At 41.7% G+C, this 24,562-nt stretch overlaps 1 protein-coding gene across 1 annotated transcript; it reads right to left on the bottom strand.

Annotated features, from left to right (window-relative positions):
- Window positions 1–4,633: 4,633 nt before the first annotated feature.
- Window positions 4,634–20,695, bottom strand: CNEP1R1 (CTD nuclear envelope phosphatase 1 regulatory subunit 1). Its single transcript, XM_058707410.1, has 6 exons — window positions 20,539–20,695; window positions 19,368–19,439; window positions 15,881–15,954; window positions 12,757–12,866; window positions 12,586–12,640; window positions 4,634–5,995 (listed from the first exon to the last, which is right to left on the bottom strand). Exons 1-6 carry the CDS (start codon window positions 20,561–20,563, stop codon window positions 5,954–5,956), a joined length of 378 nt encoding a protein of 125 aa, XP_058563393.1. The 5' UTR covers window positions 20,564–20,695; the 3' UTR covers window positions 4,634–5,953.
- Window positions 20,696–24,562: the final 3,867 nt, after the last annotated feature.

Here is a 24,562-nt window from a genome sequence, read left to right as displayed (position 1 = left end):
AAAGTGTGCTCCTTGGAACACTGCTTCTGTGTAAGTCAGGGTCTTAGTTGCGAGTAATGGAAGCTGACTTCCATTTGTAGTGAAACAAAAAAACCTATTCTTTAAAGGACATTGGGTACCTCAGAGAATTTGGGGGAGGTCTAGAGAGACCAGTCTAAGACTAAACTTTTGGGAAAAGTGCACACATTCCTGCCATGAAATGGGCCTGATGGAACCGGTGCCCCCCAGGAGCACTGCCGAGCACCTGCAGCAGAAACGCAGCTGACACCCTCCTCACATGCCTGCGTCCCAAATGCACAGAGTCAGGGAAATTTTCTGGGCTGTCTGGGAGAAGCTGGACTGACTTGGCTGGGATTCCCCAAACCCAGCAAGGGTCCTCAGTAGGAGCTTGGTAGACAGAAACCATGACAAATACCCCAATATCCACAGCGAACGCTAATAGCTCACAAAATGGCAGGGAAACAGGTTTCTCTACTGCCAGACTTCCTGGAGCTTTTAGGTTTTTGGGGTTTGTTTTTTTTTAAGTTTATTTATTTTGGGGGGAGAGGGGGAGGGGGAGGGGGGAGGGGGAGAGGGAGAGGGAGAGGGAGAGGGAGAGGGAGAGGGAGAGGGAGAGGGAGAGGGAGAGAGGGAGAGAGGGAGAGAGGGAGAGAGGGAGAGAGGGAGAGAGGGAGAGAGGGAGAGAGGGAGAGGGAGAGGGAGAGGGAGAGGGAGAGGGAGAGGGAGAGAGGGAGAGAGGGAGAGAGGGAGAGAGGGAGAGAGGGAGAGGGAGAGGGAGAGGGAGAGGGAGAAATCCCAGGCAGGCTCTACGTTCAGCATGGAGCCCAACACGGGGCTTGAACTCACAAACCATGAGATCATGACCTGAGCCAAAATCAAGAGTCGTCGGAAGCTTAACTGAGCCACCCAGGTGCCCCCACTGCAGGGCTTCTTGGAGCTCTTAATACACTTTGGAGCATGCGGAATCTCCAGAGGGGGACATAAGAGTTCCTAAACACTGGTGATCACAGAACCTTTATTTCTGTAACAGGTTACACAGGATGGGAAAGGGTGGCAGGTTTCATGCTCCACTGCTATCCCTCAGCCTCCCACTAGCTCTCACTCCTCTGGATCCCCTAGCTGCACTCTAATTCAGGAGCCCAAATCTGTCACCTGGACTGTCACAGCAGTTCCCAGCTGCTGGCCCAGGCCATGCCCCTTCAGTCCACAGTAGTCAGTCACCATCATCAGATGCAAATCCACTTGTCACTTCCTACTTACAACACTTGGCAGCTCCCCACTGCCCTCACAGAACTCGTGACCCCTGGTTCCTACTTACCTCCGTGGTGGTTTCATCTCTTGCCACAACTCCTCTCCAACTCCATGCTTCCAGTCACATCCGGGAACTGCCTGTGCTCCACAACAACCCACCCCCCCCCCCGGGGCCCCACCCTGCCCTGCAACTGACCCTTCAGATCAGTTTGGAGAAAACTTTAGAAAGCCCTGTGTGGGCTGGACCCCCTCCCCTGGGGACACCTTTCATAGTACTTAAACAACATGGCAACTGCTCCATCACTGGTTTGTATTCCCCACTGGTTCTGAGAGGACAAAAATTCTTCCTCACATTTTTCTTTTTTTTTAAACATTTTTTTAATGTTTTTATTCATTTTTGATACAGAGAGAGACAGAGTACAAGTGGGGGAGGAGCAGAGAGAGAGGAACACACAGAACCCGAAGCAGGCTCCAGGCTCCGAGCTGTCAGCACAGAGCCCGACGCGGGGCTCGAACTCATGGACTGCAAGATCAAGCATGACCTGAGCTGAAGTTGGATGCTCAACCGACTGAGCCACTCAGATGCCCCCTTCCTCACATTTTTCATACCTAGCAAAGCACCTGCCATGAGAAGGGCAGCCCACAAAGCAATGAAAGAGTACCCCAGGAACTTTCTGAGAAGACAATCTTTTACTTTCATTTTCGTCTTGCACACAATCAGACTTGCATAGCAGAGAATTAATCACAGATGAGAAACGTGTTATTAAAATGTTTCATGATGCAGACAAGATGCTCTTCCTATTTTTTGAGGATAAAAGATAAAGATTATACTAAAAAAGATAAGAGTTTATACTTACCCAATGCAAAAGCATTGAAAGTGGAGTCTGCAGAAAGGATGAAACTCAAGCTTCTGTGGTTTCAGCAAGAGGAAAAGATAGGGGAACTGTAGATGCTGATAAGGGCAAAGCATCTGTTAGCTAGAACGATTCTTAGTAGCAGAGTCTCTATAAAAGGTCAATCAAGGGGCACCTGGCTGGCTTAGTGGAGCTTCCAACTGTTGGTCTCAGGGTCATGAGTTTGAGCCCCACGTGGGTGTAGAGATTAAATAAAAACAAAAAAATAAAAAAATTAAAAATTAAAAAAAAAAAGTCAATCTAGAGTCCAGTTCTAAAGGAGAAAAGAGCTCTTCAAAAAACAGCAGTTATCGGGGTGTCACAAGCCTTGATGTTGTCAGTGAGGCTAAATATTTAAATGGAAAACACCTAGAATCGTTTTATTTTTTTGTTTGAAGTTTTATTTATTTAAGTAATCTCTACACCCAACACAGGGCTCAAACTCATGACCCCACGATCAAGAGTCCTATGTTCTGGGGCACCTGGGTGGCTCAGTTAAGCATCTGACTTCGGCTCAGGTCATGATCTTGCAGTTTTGTGAGTTCGAGCCTCACATCAGGCTCAGACCTGTTGTGCTATGCTGACAGCTCAGAACCTGGACCCTGCTTTGGATTCTGTGTCTCCCTCTCTCTGCCCCTCCCCTGCTCATACTCCTCTCTCTCAAAAATAAACATTAAAAAAAAAAAAAAAAAGTCACATTCACTCCACTATTCAGGAGTTTGCTTGGTTCTTAAAAGATAAGAATTTCCTCATGGTTATCCCAACTGAGACGCTGACGTTGGAAGTTGTTTTCCAACTTTCACAATTTGGTTTAACAACTAGATTTACAGAGCAATGACTCTGTAGCATAGTGGATATAAACCTGGCCAACTGGCATTATACCTATTTTATAAATGAGGAAACTAAGCGTGCACAATTTGCCTAAAGTTACAAAACAAGCAAGTAGCAGATCTGAGAACCAAATCCAGACAGTCTGGAGTAAGAATCTACATTCTTTTTTTTTATTTTTAAAATTTTTTTCAATGTTTATTCATTTTTGAGAGAGAGAGAGAGCATGCACAAGCCATGAGCGGAGGAAGGGCAGAGAGAGGGAGACACAGAATCCGAAGCAGGCTCCAGGCTCTGAGCTGTCAGCACAGAGCCCGACGCAGAGTTCAAACCCACAAACCATGAGATCATGACCTGAGCCGAAATCAGACGCTCAGCTGACTGAGCCACTCAGGCGCCCCAAGAATCTAAATTCTTAACTGTAACATTATAACGGCTCATGAATTAAGTTCAACAAACACACACATCTTTTCAGTCAAGACTTGGGATTCTGGCGCTGGATCTGTCGTTAGTAAGTCGTGGAGAGCCAGAGTAAAGTCACTTTTAAAATCCAAGACTTCCTGGGTGGCTCAGTCGATTAAGCTTCCGAACTCTTGATCTTGGCTCAGGTCACGATCTCACGGTTCGTGAGACTGAGCGCCGTGTCAGGGCCTGCCCTGACAGCACGGAGCCTGCTTGGGATTCTCTCTCTTCCTCTCTCAAAATAAACAAACATGAAAAGAAAAATCCAAGACTGCTTTCCCTGTGACATTGGACTGGACTCAGTCAGTAATTTCCTAATAGTGTGGAAGGGGGTATGAGAGGGTCTGGGTGGTGGTAAAGAGAGGCTAACCTGACAGGGATCCTTTGACCATTTCAATCAGACCAAACTTTTTTGGAAAAATCAATTGTTCTACTATAAGTAAAGGTATAAAAAAATCTTTGGAACTATAACAAATGTTTCTTTCTTGGAGCCAATATATTCCAAGCAGTCTAGCATCAGGAAATCCTTGAAAGCATGCCAAGTTTATGTACACACTATTTTTCTAAGGGAGAAGATTCAAGGCTTTCATTAAATACTCAAAGTAGTTGATTACCCTAAAAAGGATTAAGGACCTATAAAATCCTTCTTCAGCTTTATGTGCTTGGAGGAAGACGGCAATCCAAATTTGTAAAGCACGATCAAGAAAACCTGCATCTCCTGATTAAGAGACAAATGTCATTACATAGGGACAAGTTAATACATACTGAAGTAGTCAGTATGTGGTCAGTATGAAGTAGTCGTAGCTTAATAAACTGGGTAGCTACAATTGCTACTTGAAATGTGCTCTACTAGACAGAGTTAAAGAATGGTATCTAGGGGCACCTGGGTGGCTCAGTCGGTTAAGCGTCCGACCTCAGCTCAGGTCACCATCTCGCGGTCCGTGGGTTCGAGCCCCGCGTCAGGCTCTGGGCTGACAGCTCAGAGCCTGGAGCCTGCTTCCACGTCTCCCTCTCTCTCGGCCCCTCCCCCATTCATGCTCTGTCTCTCTCTGTCTCAAAAATAAATAAACGTTAAAAAAAAAAAAAAAAAAAAAGAATGGTATCTATTTCAAACTCGCCTGTATCTGATACATATGGTACCTTAAATTTTTTAAGCATTACAGATTTTCAATGAATCAAGAAAAAAGCCCAATCACTAATTATATATAAAGTATTTATTTTTATGCACATATTTACCTACAAAATTTACAGAAAATAAAACAATGCCGAATATATAGAATACCCTCTTATGACTTCGTAGGAGCAGAGGGTTTTATTGCTGCAGCTTAAAGAATTAAAATTTTATACACATGAAAGCCAAGATCAACACATTTAAGTGGTAGCCTTGCTAAAAAGTTTGTGTCCTGTTAACTGAATTTTCAGCTTTATGTTAAATGGAATTTAAAAGACAGCTTGTGAAATAATTTAAACCTTTTCAAAATCTTCTAGTAAACAGGTAAAAGGCACCTCCAGTTCTTTAAAATATTTACAGCAATCCTAATAGTTTCAGTTTCAGGGCTATTATAGTACATGTGGCTAATATGCATACACAGTATGTCATTAACACTCTCTGAACAGTGAGAACCGTGGACTCGGGTTTGTGGTGCCGCTCCCACGTGACCTTTGTGATGGAGGGGCTGATCAATTACACCTGTGCAACACTAGTGTCACAGCCACATCCACCACAGCATAAAATCCAATTATCTAAAACAATGACTATCGAATTCCCAGACATTACATAATTTATAACTAAACTTGTATATTCAGAAGCCTTTGTGGAGTGTTCTTAAAATTAATTAAAAAAATAAAGTATATTCAGCGTTAAACGAAAACAATGAACAGGAAACTAACACAATAGTGGCTGAAATTCACTATCTGGCTTAATGAAAACTGTTTCTCAAAACGTCTATAATTTCTTACAACGTACATAATGGAGAGGAGTCTTCCTCAGTTTAGGCTCAATCCGATGTTTTTCTTGCATTATGATTAGAACAGAGGAGTGTAAGAATGAAAGGCACAGCTATGCAGGATAGCTGGGTTTAAAGAGCTGTGGGGCTGGCAAACAGATGTTCCTGAAATACTGGTGCAGGAGAACAGAGTCCGAGTAACATCTCCCCCTGTAACATTGGCATTGATTTGCTATTTACAGTAGTTTGCAAAAATACATTATAAAAACTGGATGAGGTCCTGTTTCTAAGTTTAACTTAGTAACATACAGACATACTTCATCTGCAAAAGTCTCTGCAGGGTCTGAAGTACTAAAGTGACACTAATACTGAAACACAGATAATCAAAGGTACCGAGCCAGAGAATGCGAGCCATCATCATCAAGATCACCTGGGTAAATATTGCACACTTCTTGTCAGTTGTTGCTATGACCTTCACATATCCAACTGTAAAAGGAATCCTTTATGGCTTTTTACTCAATCACTTATTTGAAGAAAGGCTGTTGGAGGTCCCATAACAACGAGCGCACATTGTCATTGAACATGAGGCCTAGGTTTCAAAATGAGTTTTCCTGTCTGTAAAGATGAAAAAAAAATGTTTCAATACACAGTTCTATTAAAAATATCACTTCTCCATAAACCTTAAAGTGCATTTGAAGGGTACCAGAACACCCCTTTATATTAAAGATTAATCAATTAATAGTTACGTTTTCAAAGTTTTCCTTGTGTGGAGCATTCTTTCTGAAATCTTCATCACTTTAAAACACAATCTGTTTGATGAATACCCTGTCCACTGGCTACCTAGAAACCGACCAATCAATCCAATGAATAAAATCCCAACATGCATAAACCAATTCATGCTCCTTGCCAAATGGACATTTATAAAACATAAATGTATTTGAGCAAAAACATTTTTCCTTTTCCAACATTACATTTTTAATTCCAAGTGAAAATGTAAACCAATGGTTGGAATACTGGACACTCACAAGTTCAGTGTTAAGTGGATATAACTCTTCTGTGAGGCCAACGGTCTTTTTTTTTTTTTTTTTTTTTTTTTTTTTTTTTAAATATAAGCTCTATACCCAACGTGGGGCTTGGGCTAATGACCCCAAGATCAAGAGTCACATGCTCTATGGACTGAGCCAGCCAGGTGCCCTGGACCAACTGTCTTATTTATCCAAAAAAAGGGTACGTGCCACATAATCCAAATAGTTCTACTTCTGGGAATTTTTCTGAACGAAACTGGACTTGAGTGTAAAGCTGTACACAAAAATGGTACTAACTCTTTCATTCAATATCTACTGAGTGCCTACTATGGGCCAGGCCTTGCATGAAGTGCTAGAGATCCAGGAATGAATGAGACAGACTCCCTGGTCCTCTTGGAGCTCAAGTTCTGGCAGAGAATACAATACGTAATATAGAAACTGTGGAAACAACTGTATGACGAACAGGGCATTATATCATGATGCGTCCGTAAAATGGGACAATACATAATTAAACAAAACAGAAGACCCTAACTATGACAGTGTGGGTAAAAAGCCCAGAACCCTGCATGCGATTCACACGCAATACATGGTGGCTCTTGGAGCCTAATATTGGGTCAAAGAAGCAGGTCTGAAAATTCCTTAATATCTTTTATGAGAAGTGAGAATGTGCAACATAATATAAGACACCTTTGGTTGCTGAGACTCCAGTATCCTCAGGTCACAAGTGCTGTCCAGGGGCGCCTGTGTGGCTCAGTCGGTTGAGCATCCGACTTCGGCTCAGGTTATGATCTCAGGATTCTGGGTTCGAGCCCCACATTGGGCTCTATGCTGAGAACTGGGAGCCTGGAGCCTGCTTCAGATTCTGTCTCCTTCTCTCTCTGCCCCTCACCCACTCACACTCTCTCAAAACTAAACTTACAAAAAAAAAAAAAAAAAAAAAAAAGTGCTGTCCAGATTCTGGTCACCTTAAGATTCTCCCTTTCACTTCATTTTCAGCCATTTGATTTTTGACAATTCCTTGACACACTGGTAGAACTTGGACACTAATTTTTTCACTGTTTTGTTGAGGTACAATTTATATACAGTTAAGTGTTCAAACCTTGTGTACAGTTTTATGAGTTTTAACAAATATATACGGCCACATAGCCACCACTCAGATCTAGCTACAGAACATCACCACCACCCAGAAAGTTCCTCCATGCCCCTTTCTAGTCAATGGCAGCTCCACTCCTTACACAGACATAACCACTTACCATAAATTCTGCCTGTCTCTGATCTTTTTTTTTTTATAAAGAATTTTTTAATTTTTTTTTTTTTTAACGTTTATTTTTGAGACAGAGCATGAACGGGGGAGGGTCACAGAGAGAAGGAGACACAGAATCTGAAACAGGCTCCAGGCTCTGAGCTGTCAGCACAGAGCCCGACATGGGGCTCGAACCCATGGACCGTGAGACCATGAACTGAGCCGAAGTCGGAGGCTTAACCTACTGAGCCACCCAGGCACCCCTGCCTGTCTCTGATCTTTACACAAATGGAATACTAGTGTGTGTCCTTTTGCATCTACTTCTTCCACTCAATGGGTGTGAGATTCATCCATGTTACTGTTTCAGTAGTTTGTATCATTTTATATTGTTGATTACAACATAAAATATACAGTATTCCACTGCATGAATAGACCATTTGTTTTATCCACCGTTTTAATCTATTTTAAATTACATGAGTAAGACGTTAATATAATCTCATTTTTTATGTTTTTTAAAAATTTTGAGAGAGAGAGAGAAAGAGAAGCATGCACGCGTGCACCAGGGGAGGGGTAAAGGGGGAGTGGGGAGAACCCCAAGCAGGTTCCATGCTATCAGTGCAAAGCCTGACATGAGGCTCAAACCCACACACTGTGAGATCATAACCTGAGCCAAAATCAAGAGCTGGAGGCTTAACTGACTGAGCTACCCAGGCACCCCTAATGTAATCTCGTTATTAAAAAATTCAAATACAGGGGTGCCTGGCTGGCTCAGTTGGTGGAGCATACAACTTTTGATCTCAGAGTTTTGAGTTCAAGCCCCATGATGGGTGTAGAGATTACTTAAAAAGAGAAAATAAAAAATGCAAATGCTGCTAAACAAAATCCTTCCTTCCATCTATCTCAAATTCTAGCCCTCTTACAGAAGAAATCAGTTTTAGCATGAATTCTCCCAGACTGTGTTCTATGGGTTTACATTCATATATATAAATAAAACCTGGAGGTTTTTTTTTTTTTTTATTGTTTATTTATTTATTGAGAGAGAGTAAGTGAGCATGGGGGAGAGGCGGGGGGGGGAGGGAGGGAGAGGGAGGGAGTGAAGGGGAAAGGGGGGAGGGAGAGAGGATATCCCAGTAAACAAAAATGAGCAAAGAAAAAGGAGACAAACCAAGAAACTGACTCTTAATTATGGAGGACAAACTGGTGGTTACCAGAGGGGAGGAGGTGGGGGGGGATTGGTTAAACAGGTGATGGGGATTAAGGAGTGCAATTGTGGGGCCGAGCACCAGGCGATGTATGGAATTGCTGAAATCACTATATTGTACACCTGAAACTAACAGAACACTGTATGTTAACTCTACCAGAATTAAAAAATAAATGGTACTAGGGAAAAAAACAACTGAAAAAAAATACCAAACTGAGTATATTGTTTGGTAATTTTCTTCTTGCACCTAACTTATCTTGGAGGTCCTTCCATGTCCACATTTACAGATTTACTTGTGCTTTCCTATTTTCCCACCCCCCTGTTGAGAAACATAAAACCTGTTTCCATTTTTTCCATACTGCAAAGGATGCTGCGATGAGCGACCTCGTACCTGCCTCCTTGTGTACATGTGATGGTCCCCACTGGGGGGAGATAAAGAAAAGGAGAATGGTTGGGTCATGAGGCATGCCAATTTTACATCTCACAGGATGATGAAACTGCCTTCCAACACGGCCATACCAGTGTATGTTTGCCACAGGCAGCGTGTGGATGCATCTACTTCAGCACAGTTCTGGGGGTTTAACTTCTGCCCATGTGACAGGTAGGCAAGACAAACAAATGGAAACTCAGTTTTACCTTGCATTTCCCCAATTACAAATGAGGCTATTTGTAGTACCGCTTCTATGATTTGACTTACCTTTTCTCACGTATCAAATGTACTATTTGTCTTTTTTTATTGATTTTTTAATACGTCTTTAAATATTCTGGATTCTATCCTCTACTAGATACCTTTCAAATGTATGTATTTTTTGATCTTGAGAGAGCAAGCGAGCCTGAGTGCACAGAGGGGAGGGGCAGAGAGAGAGAGAGAGAGAGAGAGACAGAGAGACAGAGAGACAGAGACAGAGAGACAGAAACTTCTAAACAGAGTCCACATTGTCAGCATAGAGCCTGATGTGGAGCTCAATCCCACAAACTATGAGATCATGACTTGAGTCAAAATCAAGAGTCACATACTTCACAGAATGAGTCACTCAGGCGCCCCCCCCCCACCCTTTAAGTTATTTAGTTTTTGCAATAATCTCTACACCCAATGTGGGGCTCGAACTCATGACCCTGAGATCAGGAGTCACATGCTTTTGCCACCGAGGCAGCCAGGTGCCCCACAAATACCTAATCACTACTTAATTTCTTGCCTTTTGCTGTACAAAATTTCCAAATGTTGACGCAACTAAAGGTATCCAACCTCTTCCATGATGGCGTTTCTGTGTCTTAAAAAGAAAAAGGAGGGGCGCCTGGGTGGCGCAGTCGGTTAAGCGTCCGACTTCAGCCAGGTCACGATCTCGCGGTCCGTGAGTTCGAGCCCCGCGTCAGGCTCTGGGCCGATGGCTCGGAGCCTGGAGCCTGTTTCCAATTCTGTGTCTCCCTCTCTCTCTGCCCCTCCCCCATTCATGCTCTGTCTCTCTCTGTCCCAAAAATAAATAAAAAACGTTGAAAAAAAAAAAAAAAAAAAAGAAAAAGGAGCTTTTCTGCACCAAGATTATAAACATATTCACCTGTATTTTCTTCCAATGCTTTAATTGTGGGATGTGAATGTCTTCTTAAATACATTTACAACCAGGGGCGCCTGGGTGGCTCATTCGGTTAAGCATCGGACTTCGACTTAGGTCATGATCCCACAAGTTGTGAAGTTTGAGCCCTGCGTTGGGACTCCTCACTGACAGTGTGGAGCCTGCTTGGGATTCTCTCCCTCTCCCTCTGCCCCTCCTCCACTCTCTCATTCTCTCTCAAAATAAATAAATAAATAAATATATATATAAATATATAAAAAACTTTACCTGGAATTTAGTTTAATTGATGCAGAGATCTAAATTCATTTTTTTCCAAATGAAGTCAATTATCTAAACACTACTAGCCCAATTCTTCCCTTTTGACTTAAAATACTACCCTTATTCTCTCCTAATTTAAAAAAAAATTTTTTTTTATGTTTATTTTTTTTTGAGACTGAGAGAGAGAAAGAGAGAGAGAAAGAGAGAGAGAGAGCATGCGCAAGCTAGGGGCAGAGAGGGAGGGAGACACAGAATCGAAGCAGACTCCAGGCTCTGAGCTGGACACGAGCACAGAGCCCGACACGGGGCTCGAACCCACAAACTGTGAGATCATGACCTGAGCCAAAGTCGGACGCTCAACCGACTGAGCCACCCTGGCGCCCCCTTCTCTCCTAATTTTTAAAAAATCAGTGTTGGGACCCCTGGGTGGCTCAGTTGGGTAAGTGTCCAACTTCCGCTCAGGTCATGACGTGATTCTGTGTTGACAGCTCAGAGCCTCCAGGAGGCTTTGGATTCTGTCTCCTTTCTGCCCCTCCCCGGCCTGTGCACGTGCATGCGTGCGCACTTTCTCTCTCTCTCAAAAATCAACAAAGAGGCACCTGGGTGGCTCAGTTGTGTCCAACTTCCACTCAGGTCATGATGTGACTTCAAGCCCCACCTCGGGCTCTGTGCTGATAGCTCAGAGCCTCAAGCCTACTTCAGTTTGAGTCTCCCTCTCTCTCTGTCCCTCCCCCACTTACACTCTGTCTCTCTCTCAAAGGTAAATAAACGTTAAAAAATTAAAAAAATAAAATAAACATTAAAAAAAATCAAAGTGTTTAGTCTTTATTCTCTTCACTCATAGCAGTGGGCTTCCTGCTCCTAGTATCTTTTTTTCCCCTTTATTCTAATTTTTTATACAAGGTATTACTTAATACATTAAAAAACATTTTTTTTTAATGTTTATTTTTGAAGGAGAGAGAAACAGAGTGTGAACAGGGGAGGGGCAGAAGAGAGGGAGACCAAGAATTCGAAGCAGGCTTCAGGCTTTGAGCTAGCAGCACAGAGCCCAACGTGGGGCTCAAATTCATGAGCTTTGAGATCATAACCTGAGCTGAAGTCAGACGTTTAACTGACTGAGCCACCCAAAGCACCCCAATAATTTTTTGATTTAAAGGAAAAAAAAACACCTTAATAAATAAGCAAATCAAAACCATGAGATATTCTTATCTTTTAATTTTAACTAGGCTCCACCCCCAACGTGGGGCTTGAACTCACCATCCTGAGATTAAGAGTGGAGTGCTCTACTGAATGAGCCAATCAGACACCTGAGATACTCTTATCTTAATACGTCAAAACCTGATCAACTTTTAAAAACACAATTGGCTTGTATGTCTGTAGTCTGTTGATCTGAGATCTAATTTAAAATCCTACATACAGAATACCATTAGTTTATAAAACCTACACCCACCAAGCTAGTTTTGGCCCATAGTGACCACTCTATATTAGACCTATGATGACTTCAATTATAAGACACTACATGGTGATTTTATGTCATTAAGAAAGATTACACTTGATCTTAGCCAAAAGGCTAAAAAGAGATGTCATTAATAAAGATTAAACTGGGGGTGCCTGGCGGGCTCAGTCAGTAGAGCCTGTGACTCTTGATTTCAGGGTTGTGAGTTCAAACCCCACAATGGCACAGAGCTTACTTAAAAGAAAAGACTAAACTGTACAACACCACAAATTATTAGATGCATCTCAATTTCAGAGACGTAAATGTGTATCTTAGGATCAGTGCTATAAAGAATATTCCCACCATTAATCCTTGCCGACTGACAATCTATATTAACGTCTGCTTTACTTAAGCCAAAACCGTTCAGTCCTCTCACACAGATCTGTAATTTTTTAACATAAACAATACTCACATCATCACAAGACATGTTGTATTCTGCTAGTACAGTTCGACATCGAGCAGCTATACTGAAAAACTGTGGTCAAAGGAAAATTGATCATATGAGGAATAAGCTTTTAACAACCCCTAGATGATCAAGAAGGTGCTTTAAGCTGAGACTAAAACTCAATTCTGCAAAGGATACATTGACGGGGCAACGACCCGCTTGTGTATTCCAGCAAAAAACAAGCCTATCAGAGTGATACAGCTAATGGTGAAGAATGGGTGATTCCATAATGACGTGAAGAAGGACACCTGAAAAAGAAGAGTTTGAAATATAAAAATGTTCAAAATCTCAGAACAATACCAACACCTACCTCCCCACTTGTGCTTAAATACATGTTAACATTTTAATCATCTCAAAATACGAGAATTTGAAGAATTCAAAATAATCTTAGTTGTTTTGCTGGCCATAAAAATAATTTGTTTCATATCTTTCACCTAACAAGATAGCAATAATCCCCCCATTCATTCTCAGGACTTGAACCATTACAAATGCATTCCTATAATCAAAAACCATCCTACCAAAAATATTTACTGAACCCTTCCTAGCAAGAAGCAATTTAAAAAAACACAAGAACGGGACACCTGGCTGGCTCAGTTGGTAGAGCATCTGACTCTTGATCTCAAGGGCCGTGAGTTCAAGCCCCACATGGGGTATGGAGCCTACTTCAAACAAACAAACAAACAAATCAGAGTCTAAGAGAAACAAAGGGCTAATTTCAGATCTGGGTATAATCAGATGACAGCAGGCAACAGGACAACATGAATACGTGGAGACAAGAGTCCAGGGTCCAGCACTGGAACAAGAGTGGGCACTGCAGCCAGATGACTGGGGAACAGAACTTGAAGAAGGAAAGATGTGTTTAAAGTCTGGAAAAAGAAATCAAGCGGACTCGTTACTAAATGGGAGCAAGAGAATTAAGCCAAAGGCCTGTGTACCTCACTCTCCTACTGAGAGATGTGTACATATTTCAAGAAAGAGAACTAAACTTAAAAAAAGCTAGCTGGGTCAGCATGGTATGGGTTAAATAGATTTGTCAGATGAAGAAATGAGAGGCTGAAATATCAGAAACGGAAAAAGCTCCCAGAAGAATAAAATTCTGCGTAAAGGTTAATAGTCCAGAGGAACGTCTTCGTGAAACCTTTAAGGACAGGAATTTCCACAGGCCAGCTCTATTTCACATGGCCTACACAATATAAGCACATATGGTGTCTTAGGTGTTAATTTTAACTAGAACAGTCAGTATCAGCTTTCTTTCCTCCATGGAAACAATCAACTGCATCTAAATCCCAATTTCCCCCTTTAGATCAGGCATTTGTGTACTGTCCAGTGGGCTATATTCCTTCTCTCCTCGGGTTCTCCCAGCTAGACACACACTGGCTTTCAAGTCTGCAACTCTCGCTACAGAAACAATTGCTTTTTAAAACTCCTTTCAGGTTTGAGGTTATTAAATACTGAAATACAAAGAGCTAACCCTTAGGCTAATAGTTATATTCTCACCTAATTTAGAAAATTACATTAACTACAGAGTTTTGGGCCTATTTCAAATTACATTTAATTCTGTGTTTTATTAAGATCTCAACTAGCTGAAATCAGCTTATATTTTTCCCAATTAGAAGTCAGATTCATTTCCCAAGACAGACCTTTTCAATCTTCTTGGCAGCCTCCTCACTCTTCCCCTGAAGATGAGCATCAAGCACAGGCTTAAGATCCGACTTTTTTAAATGAACACACAAGAGAGTTTCCTATCTGCCATAAAAACTCCTGTATTAACGTAAAATTCCATCTCCAACCTCCCCTACCTCCTATTCTTTTATATCTCTACCCCAGTGGATAAAGTCAGGGAAACTACATGCTAAATAAACCCCTGGCTGCCTGAATTGCCATTCGGACTGCTGACAAAAGCTGGCTTTTAGGTTTTTCTTCTGTAGAACCTAACAGACTATAAATAAAGCTGGTAGTAGTCTACCTAATTACACTTTAAAAAAGGATGTGGGTTTACGATTTGAGAAAATTACAACATTATTACCTAAATAAAGCTCCACTGAGGGGAAAAAAAACTTCACTGAAAAATGGGAGACTGTGGCTTCTCTAATAAAAAAGCGTGAGTTTGAAATTAAGGGACAAGTTAGAAGAAAGAGGTAGAATTTTGAGAAACACGCTATCAGATTTCATCAAAGGATGCTTCAAGATACAACATTATGAAATCTGTTATTGCATTTGGTATAGGGATGTTCTTGGACAGTGCCCAATGGGAGATCTCTCAGTGTTTCCTATATTAAATTTCAGGCAGGAAATTTTTTTTTAAAGATAAACGTGGACAAAATTTTTGCTAGCTTATGGAACTTATACATGTGTTCTCTTCACAGAGAAACAAAACCATGGAACTGTGATTTTACTGATTACGTAACTCAGAGACTAATTTGTAACTCAGTTTTGGCAAGTTTTCCGGCCCACATGGCCTTGTCTGTGACCTGGTTTCCTTCCTGTTTTTGGCCCTCCAATCAATCTTTTTTATTCTAATTTGACTTTGTTTTACACTTATATTTTGCTATTTTATCATATATGTTTCCTGCAAAGTCATCTCAAATACTTTATGGTATGAGGAAAGGAACTACCAAAGATATGTCATAGAAGAAAATGGTATTTTATAATTTTTTAAAGCTGGCACAGATGACCCTAAATGAACAAAAGAGAATAAAGACAATGTTTACACTGAAATATTTAAAAATATGTGAATATACGTAAAAAGATATGTAAAAAGCTCAGAAATGAAGGAGAAGTAGTGTAAGTGGAGTAATATTTCTTAGGCCTTTTTCCCTGTGAAAGATACTTAATCTACAAGAGCCAACCAAAGTTTTTCTTAAGCAAATGAATATACAGGATATTTTTAATATAAGGATCAATATCATTACTTGTAACAATAGGTAGCATTTGAATAATACTTTACAATGAACAAAGCACCACTATATTACCTCATTTAATCTGCAAAAAATTTTAAATCAAAACTTCTAGGGGCGCCTGGGTGACTCAGTCAGTTGGGCGTCTGACTTCCGCTCAGGTCATAATCTCATGGTCTGTGGGTTCAAGCCCCGCATCGGGCTCTGTGCTGACAGCTCAGAGCCTGGAGCCTGCTTCGGATTCTGTGTCTCCTTTTCTCTCTCTGCCCCTCCCCCACTTGTGCGCGCTTTCTCTCTCTCTCAAAAATAAATAAATGTAATAAAAAAAATAAAAATAAATAAATAAAATAAATCAAAACTTCTACCTTTTGTGTCTCAGGATCTATTAACCAGTTCCAGGCACCAGTAGCTGTACAGACAGATACCACTATGAGAAGCACTGAAGAAAGATAAACATGAAATTTGTAAGGACATAAGCCGTCAACAAATACATAAATCTATAAATGAATAAATGTATACAAATACCACCAATTCCTAATAAATGACAGCCAAAGGATGCAGCATTTTATTAAAATGGGGAATGCACTCAACTGAGGAATTAGGAAACTTGCTGTATGACCTTGAGGAATTCACATAAAAACCGGGATACTTAGTAACTGAGGATAATACTGTCCCTATTAGTTTAGTCAGAACTTTCGAAGATCAATGAAATTAAAAGCAGTAAGAACCAAGATAGTAAAATTTTAATATAAGATTCCATATTATGTAACTTTCAAAGTGCTTTGTGATTTTGCAGATTTTGTAAATTCAAGTTAAAAAACAAAAAACACCTCTCATTTTCAAATGTAAAAAAACCAAAGACTCCTTTATGAATGCACGGAGAATTCTGACTAGAGGATTTTGCCTTGCAGACAACTGTCTGCTGTTAGGAATGCGGAGTACACAATTAAGATCAGATTTTCTTTAGAGACTTGAAGATCAGGGTAAAAATGACTGATAGTAGAACTAAGAAAAGTTTTCTTCCTCCCCACTAAGCTAGAATTATTTTAGGAATTCTAAATAGATCCTAAATAAAACGTAACAGTAAACGGTATTGGGCACCTGGCTGGCTTAGTCAGTGGAGAATGTGACTCTGATCTTGGAGTTGCTGGTTCGAGCCCCACAATGGGTATCGGTATGTGTGCGTGTATGTGTATATATATATGTATATGTATATATGTATACAAAAAGGAAATCTTTGAAAAAATTTCTTTTAAAAATAAATGGTACTCCTGGAAAATAATAAAAGTGCACTAAAGACTTAGTTAATATTCTGGGTATCAAGCTACTGTCCTTCAGTTAGGATGCAGACAGTGTTAAAATGTAAAGATCAGGATTCAAAGAACAATAGAAACATAGTAAAACTGTATCTGGGATTCCTGGTGATGTACTTTTAGAAGAGGCAAATCATAGGAAAACAATCTTCATTTTAGGTATTTAGTATAGAAACAAAATTTCAAAATTACATTCTCAGCTCAGAACAGACTAAACTCAATTTCTTATAATTCCTTATTTCAAATAAGAAATATATACTACACAGATGCCTCTTTTGGAAAATGAAGCAAAAGCAAAATCAAACCCACCGGAAGGGACCTCAGACACATATTTTTGATTGGTGTATTACCCAAGCTGAAGTCATTTTCAAATAAGCACAGAGACCATGAATCACAGAAAAAAATAAAGTACACTCACTATATTATATTTTGTAAGATAGGACATTATCATATACATTTAAAAAAGTTTTGGGGGTACCTATGTGGCTCAGTCAGTTGAGTGGTCGACTTTAGCTCAGGTCCTGGTCTCACAGTTGGTGGGTTCAAGCCCCACATTGGGCTCTGTGCTGACAGTCAGAGCCTGGAACCTGCTTTGGATTCTGTGTCTCCCTCTCTCTCTGCCCCTCCCCTACTCATGCTCTCTCTCACACATTTAAAAAAAAAATTTTTTTTTTTTACAAAAAAAAGGAAAAAATTTGAAGTAGCAGTGAAATAAGGTTTATGGGGTAATTCCTCCATAAACCAAAGAACTTGAGAAAATCATTACCTGTAAATTCTGACCAATCAGAATCCTCACAGCATACAAATAAAATTTTGCCAATAGATCTAATAAAAACATCACAAATAGTCTTGACACAGAAAACACTCCTAACTGCAATAGTGCTCTCTGGTCCCACAAACTGAATTACACTTTGAAATGCAGGATGTTTTCAACATGTGCTGTTGTACTTCCCTCTTTGCAGGAATTCAATTTAAAAAAAAAATTTTTTTAAATGTTTATTTATTTCTGAGACAGAGACAGAGCATGAGTGGGGGAGGGGCAGAGAAAGAGAGGGGAACACAGAATCCGAAGCAGGCTCCAGGCTCTGAGCTGTCGGCACAGAGCCCGACACGGGGCTCAAACTCAGACTGCGAGATCATGACCTGAGCTGAAGCCTGGCGCTCAACCCACTGAGTCACCCAGGTGCCCCTGCAGGAATTCAATTTTAATAATATACATCCAAGAACCTAAGACTGGTCCCAACATAAGTGAGTAAAGCATTTTGTGTGCTGAGGTCATTACTTGTGTATTTGTCTGCATTTCTTGTGTATTTCCACGGGGTAATAACCACAATTCTTTCAATCCTATTTTGTGTTACTTGTGACATTTTGAATATACAGTTAAAACGTGAATTTGGGGGCGCCTGGGTGGCTCAGTCGGTTGGGCGTCCGACTTCGGCTCAGGTCACGATCTCACGGTATGTGAGTTCGAGCCCCGCGTCGGGCTCTGTGCTGACAGCTCAGAGCCTGGAGCCTGTTTCAGATTCTGTGTCTCCCTCTCTCTCTGACCCTCCCCCGTTCATGCTCTGTCTCTCTCTGTCTCAAAAATAAATAAACGTTTAAAAAAAAAAAAAAAATTAAAAAAAAAAAAACGTGAATTTGTTTTCTTGGATAGGCTTCCAAACAACACAATCACGCTCTGCTAAAACTAAGGGTAATTTTATAACCTTTGTAAAGTATATGTTAAATATGGTTTTCCTTGGGGCGCCTGGGTGGCGCAGTCGGTTAAGCGTCCGACTTCAGCCAGGTCACGATCTCGCGATCCGTGAGTTCGAGCCCCGCGTCGGGCTCTGGGCTGATGGCTCGGAGCCTGGGGCCTGTTTCCGATTCTGTGTCTCCCTCTCTCTCTGCCCCTCCCCCGTTCATGCTCTGTCTCTCTCTGTCCCAAAAATTAAAAAAAAAAAAAAAAAAAAAAAAAATATGGTTTTCCTCAATAAAACTTCAACAGTTTATAACCAAATTGTAAAACTGCTAAACAGGCTCCCGAAATTATTATATATGTTACTTATCAATATTGTAATATTTAATTTTAAAAGTGCATGTATTTTAACGGAAAAATAAAAATTCAAACACATAAAACAGTGTATGGCCAGTTCCTTTTCTTCACAATTTCTTTAGGATGCATTGTTTACAAATTTAAATAAATTTAAAAACTGTCACAACAGGGGTGCCTGGGTGGCTCAGCCAGTTAAGCCTCTGACTCTTGATTTCTACTCTGGTCGTGATCTCACAGTTTCTGAGATCGATCCCTAGTCCAGCTGTGCGCTGACAGTGTGGCGCCTGCTTGGGATTCTCTCTCTGCTCCTCCCCCACTCTCTCTCAAAATAAACAAACTAAAAAAAAAAAAAAAAGTAAAAACTGTCAAAACAAAAGGAAATCTTATGGTTTAGTAAAACATTTGTTAACCAAAAATTTTACACAAAAGCAAATCATTGCTAGGCAGAGATAAAAGTATCAATTGTCAGTTTATTTTGCCTTAAAGAAACATTCAAGAACTTACTTCTCCAACGTCCAGTGGCAGGTTGCAAACAATGAATATATTCTGTAAGTCTCCTCTCAAAAGCCTTGAGATCTAGGTAAAGAGATGTCAAATTCCTAATTAGCCACTCGGACGAGTTTGAATCTATTAAGATGAAATTTTAGATACTCTAACTGCTTCAGGTGTTACACGCCAACTTACATGTATCACTGCACTGTTTACTTCGTTTACTATGACAGCTTTAAGCACTTGACAAAAACATTAGATTTCTTTAATTCCAATTTCACATATAAGGAAACTGGCTGGTTCACTTTTAGAAGCTTCGTAAAATGGTATGTGGAAAATCAGCAGCAGCCTCAGCCGGCGCCAAAAGCTAGAATTTTGGGGGTTGCAAATAAAAGGATCAGAATCAGGGCAAGTTTTAATTCTGTTGGAACCAAGAACTTTCTATTAGAACAACGTATTCCCCTAACCTCAAAGGCTTCCAGGTCTATTTGACCGCAATGACCCGATTCCGCTTTCCAGCCCTCATGTTTAATTAATGGCTATGCTTTCTGTCCGGTCTTACTGGACTCCTGATACGGCTAACGGGTGGGTGTGGAAAGACACTCCCCTTTCCTCCCTCTGAATGGGTTACAGGTGATCTTCGGTGACACTATTGAAGCTCAAACTCGGAGGCCTTCTAAAAGGGGCCTCCAAGGTGCTCCTGAGTGAGCAACGAAGGCTCGGTCGCGTTTCTTAAACTTTAAAAGGAGATCAAGAGGCACTCCCTTACTCCAACGGTTACCGGAAACCACAACAGGAATTAAAGATACAACTCCCATGGTTATCAATATAAAATAAGGTGAATTAGCATTCACAGAAAGCAAAATGCAAATCTTTGCCAATGAATAAAAACAAAAGCAGCACAGGAGAGGGGCTCCCGGTCCAAGCTGCGGGGGGTGGGGGGAGAGGGGGGATGGGAGAGCTGACGCAACGGCCCCCCAGCGCCCTCGGAGGCCAGACGCGCCGGAACCAGCGTCCGGCCCTCTCTAGCCGCCCCTCGGCCCCCAAGCTCCGAGCCCCTTCAGTCCATCCTTCTCGGCCTCCTCTCCCCGGGGCGGGGTCCTCGCCACTCCAGCCCCCCCAGAGCCCCGCCGGCTTCCGGGAGGAGCCCGGGACGGGCCCGGGCAACCCAGCAAGCCCACTCTACCTTCCGCCTGCTCCAGCGAGTTCATGTCGGGCGGCAGCTCGGGTCACCGCCGCTGTCCCGTCCGCATCGCAGCTCCCCGGCCCCGCGCCCTGCCCGCAGCGCCAGCTCCCACCTCCAACCGCTCCCCGCTGCCCCTCCCCGTCGCACCTCCCCTTACCTACACCCGCTACGCTCATTGGGCATCACTGCCAGACCCCACAACTAATACGGTTTCCTATTGGTTAACTCCGGCACCGGCCTCGGGGCCTAGCGTTGGACGGTCAGCCGGAGGGACCAAGAACTGCCGGCGGCCGAGCTGGTGTAGCGCTGGCGCCGCCGCCTGCCCCGGGGGGGAACTGCAGCCTGTCCGAGCCAGTTCGCTCATAAAGGTATTCTTAGTTTCTTGTCAGGTTCTTTCATTCCTCAAATGTTTATTATTGAGCGCCCATTTCCTTCCCAGCGGTGTCCTGGTCGCTGATGAGGGAATCAGAAATGAACCAGCTACCCTCCCTCTAGCACGTAAGGGAGTGTAGAACAAACTAGAAGCCAAATAATGGATTTCGGTAGAGTACCTCTTTCCTTGATAACCTAACTCCTTAAGTAGGTATATTTCCCTTGGTCAATTTTTCTCACCTTACCCGACTTTCATAAATCATAAAGAAGGCAAGCAAAGTATGAGCCCCAGTACCTAGAACTTAAAAAAAAAATCTGTAAGGTATTGACTACATTTATATTTAGTTAAAATACTTCTTATTGGGTTCCTTGTGGTTATTCATCCAAGAACTATTTATTGCATGATGTTCTAGGCACTGTATTTTATCAGGAATACAGTTATGAGGAAGATAGAGAAGATTTCTGTCCTAAGAGAGGAAGGGTTACAGCAAGCAATAAACATGCAAATAAGTAATGCAACGCTTGACCTTGGGGTCCTAAGTTTGAGTCCCACGTTAGGTGTAGAGTTTACTTAAAAAAATAAATATCATGCAAGTAATAATTGATTTCAGATAACAATAGGTGTGTGAAGGAAGTAACAGTAATACCACGCAGTGAGCTAAAGGAGGGGTAAATTAATTAATTAATTCATTAATTGTTTAAGCCCTAAGTCAAACTATCCCTTTTCACTTCTTGCTCAAGGCTCCATTGCTCCATCTCCAAGCCTTGTTCATCACGTTTTCCTTTGGACTCCAGCAGTGTCTAAAGAATGGTTACTGAGCACCTGTTATATTATTGGCTTTTCTGGGCTAGATGCTGGGGAGGTGAGGAGTGAGACACACTGATGAAGAGGACAGTACAAAGCACTGTGGTGAGTGGGAACTGTGCTAACGGCCTCCCAGAGACCTATTAACTGCAGGTCTTCTGCTTGCCTGATAGGGTATGTCAGTTTCTAGCAAGAGCTTGGAACAACAGAAAGACCAAGGACTACCTCCTAGGGTTCTCCCTCTCCATCTTTCATTTTCAACTGTGCTCAAATAAATGTTGAATGTGTCTTTGAAAGGGTGCACATTCTTAGCTTGTCACGGGCACCGACATGTATGGATCGTGGGGGTTAGGAGGCAGTGAGGGAGGAGAGGAGGGAAACCTATTTCCCTCATAGTCAGATTAAGAAATTTTGGTTTTTGTTGTTGCTGTTTATTTATCTGAGAGAGAGACACACACACACACAGAGGGAGAGCATTTGCGCACACACAGGGGAGGGGCAGAGAGAGAGAGGGAGAGAGAGAATCCCAAGTAGGCTCCACGCTGTCAGCCCACACAGGCACCCTTATCTGATGTTTTTACAAATCCTTTGGTCTCCCCAGTACCTTGGGTTCAAACTTCTTAACCTGGTTAAGATATTGAAGCATTCATACATTGTTAGTAGCGGTGTGCCTGGGTGGCTCGGTTGGTTAAGTGTCTGATTCTAATTTTGTTTCCTGGGAGGACTTTATTTATTTGTTTGTTTGTTTGTTTATTATTTTTTATTATTTCTCATTTTATTTTTTTAAATTTACATCCAAATTAGTTAGCATATAGTACAATGATTTCAGGAGTAGATTCCTTAGTGCCCCTTACCCATTTAGCCCATCCCCCCTCCCACAACCCCTCCAGTACCCCTCAGTTTGTTCTCCATATTTAAGAGTTTCTTATGCTTTGTCCCCCTCCCTGTTTTTATATTATTTTTGTTTCCCTTCCCTTATGTTCATCTGTTTTGTCTCTTAAAGTCCTCATATGAGTGAAGTCATGATACTTGTCTTTCTCTGACTAATTTCACCTAGCATAATACTCTCCAGTTCCATCCACGTAGTTGCAAATGGCCAGATTTCATTCTTTTTGATTGCCGAGTAATACTCCATTGTATATATATACCACATCTTCTTTATCCATTCATCCATCGATGGGCATTTGGGCTCTTTGCATACTTTGGCTATTGTTGATAGTGCTGCTATAAACATGGGGGTGCATGTGTCCCTTCAAAACAGCACACCTGTATCCCTTGGATAAATATCTACTAGTACAATTGCTGGGTCGTAGGGTAGTTCTATTTTTAGCTTTTTGAGGAAACTTTATACTGTTTTCTAGAGTGGCTGCACCAGCTGGTATTCCCATAAGTGTCTGATTCTTGATTTTGGATCTGGTCATGATCTCACTTCACTGATTGAACCCTGTATTGGGCTTTGTGTTTGCAGCAAGGAGGATGCCTGGGATTCTCTCTCTCTTTCCCTACTCGTGCTTTGTCTCTCACTCTCAAAAATAAATAAACATTAAAAAAAAGAGTCTCTTATGGTTTGCTTCCCTCTCTTTCTTCTTTTCTCTTTCCCTACATTCACCTGTTTTGTTTCTTAAATTCCACATAAGAGTGAAATCATATGGTATTTGTCTTTCTCTGACTTATGTTGTTGCAGATGACAAGATTTATTCTTTTTAAAAAATATTTATTTATTCATGAGAGAGAAAGAGAGAGAGAGTGCACAGGGAAGGGGCAGAGAGAGAATCCCAAGCAGGGTCCAAGCTGTCAGCGCAGAGCCTGATGTGTGGCTTAAACTCACCAACCATGAGATCATGACCTGAGCTGGAATCAAGAGTCAGAAGCTTAACCGACTGAGCCACCTAGGCACCCCACGATTTCTCTTTTTGATGGGTAATATTCCAGTGTGCATGTCTGTGTGTGTGTGTGTGTGTGTGTGTGTGTGTGTGTGTGTGTCTGTGTGTGTTCACCATGTCTTCATCCATTCTTCAGTCATGCTTGAAATTATTAAAAAATTTTTTTGAGAGAGAGAGAGAGAGCATGCTCAGAGAAGGGGCAGAAAGAGAGGGAACAGAGGACCCCAGTGGGCTCTGCATTGACAACAGAGAACCTGATGTGGGGCTCGAACTCATGAGCTGTGAGATCATAACCTGAGCTGAAATGGACACTTAACCGACTGAGCCACCCAGGCCCCCTGAAAGTTTTTTTTAATTGAATATCTTCTTATACTTCTTTGTGATAAAATTATGTTTCTAAATTAAAATTTTTTTTAATTTAAATTTCTTGTGACTAAGGGACTCTATTTTTAAAAAGTACTCTGGGGGCACCTGGTTGGCTCAGTGGGTAAAGTATGCAACTCTTGATCTCCAGGTCATAAGTTTAAGTCCCCCACTGGGGATAAAGCCTACTTAAAAAAATTATTCTGGGGGCGCCTCGGTGTCTCAGTCGGTTAAGCGTCCGACCTCAGCTCAGGTCAGATCTCACGGTTCACGAGTTCAAGCCCCGCGTCTGTGCTGACAGCTTAGAGCCTGGAGCCTGGTTCAGATTCTGTGTTTCCCTCTCTCTCAGCCCTTCCCCTGCTCATTCTCTGTTGCTGTCTGTCTCAAAAATAAATGTTGAAAAAAATTGTTCTGGATTGAGTTACATTATAAATTATCATTTGTAAACAATCAACAAAGGCAATATAAATATATTACAGATACCAATAAATGATAACAAATAGAATAAAATTTGGTTGGAAATGGGGGCACCTGTGTGGCTCAGTTGGTTAAGTGTCTGACTCTTGGTTTTGGCTCAGGTTGTGATCTCACGGTTCATGGG

Source organism: Neofelis nebulosa, chromosome 17 (genome assembly GCF_028018385.1).
Source record: "Neofelis nebulosa isolate mNeoNeb1 chromosome 17, mNeoNeb1.pri, whole genome shotgun sequence".
NCBI classification, from domain to species: domain Eukaryota; kingdom Metazoa; phylum Chordata; class Mammalia; order Carnivora; family Felidae; genus Neofelis; species Neofelis nebulosa.
This window is presented reverse-complemented; position numbering and strand designations above follow the sequence as displayed.

What these genes read in the sequence shown, in the direction of transcription:
- CNEP1R1 (XM_058707410.1), bottom strand. Translation starts at nt 20,563, where the DNA reads ATGAACTCGCTGGAGCAGGCGGAAG. An exon ending in TGCCACTGGACGTTGGAGAA is followed by an intron (nt 15,955 to 19,367) that starts GTAAGTTCTTGA and finishes ATCTTTCTTCAG; the next exon opens with TGCTTCTCATAGTGGTATCT. An exon ending in ACAACATGTCTTGTGATGAT is followed by an intron (nt 5,996 to 12,585) that starts GTGAGTATTGTT and finishes TCATCTTTACAG; the next exon opens with ACAGGAAAACTCATTTTGAA.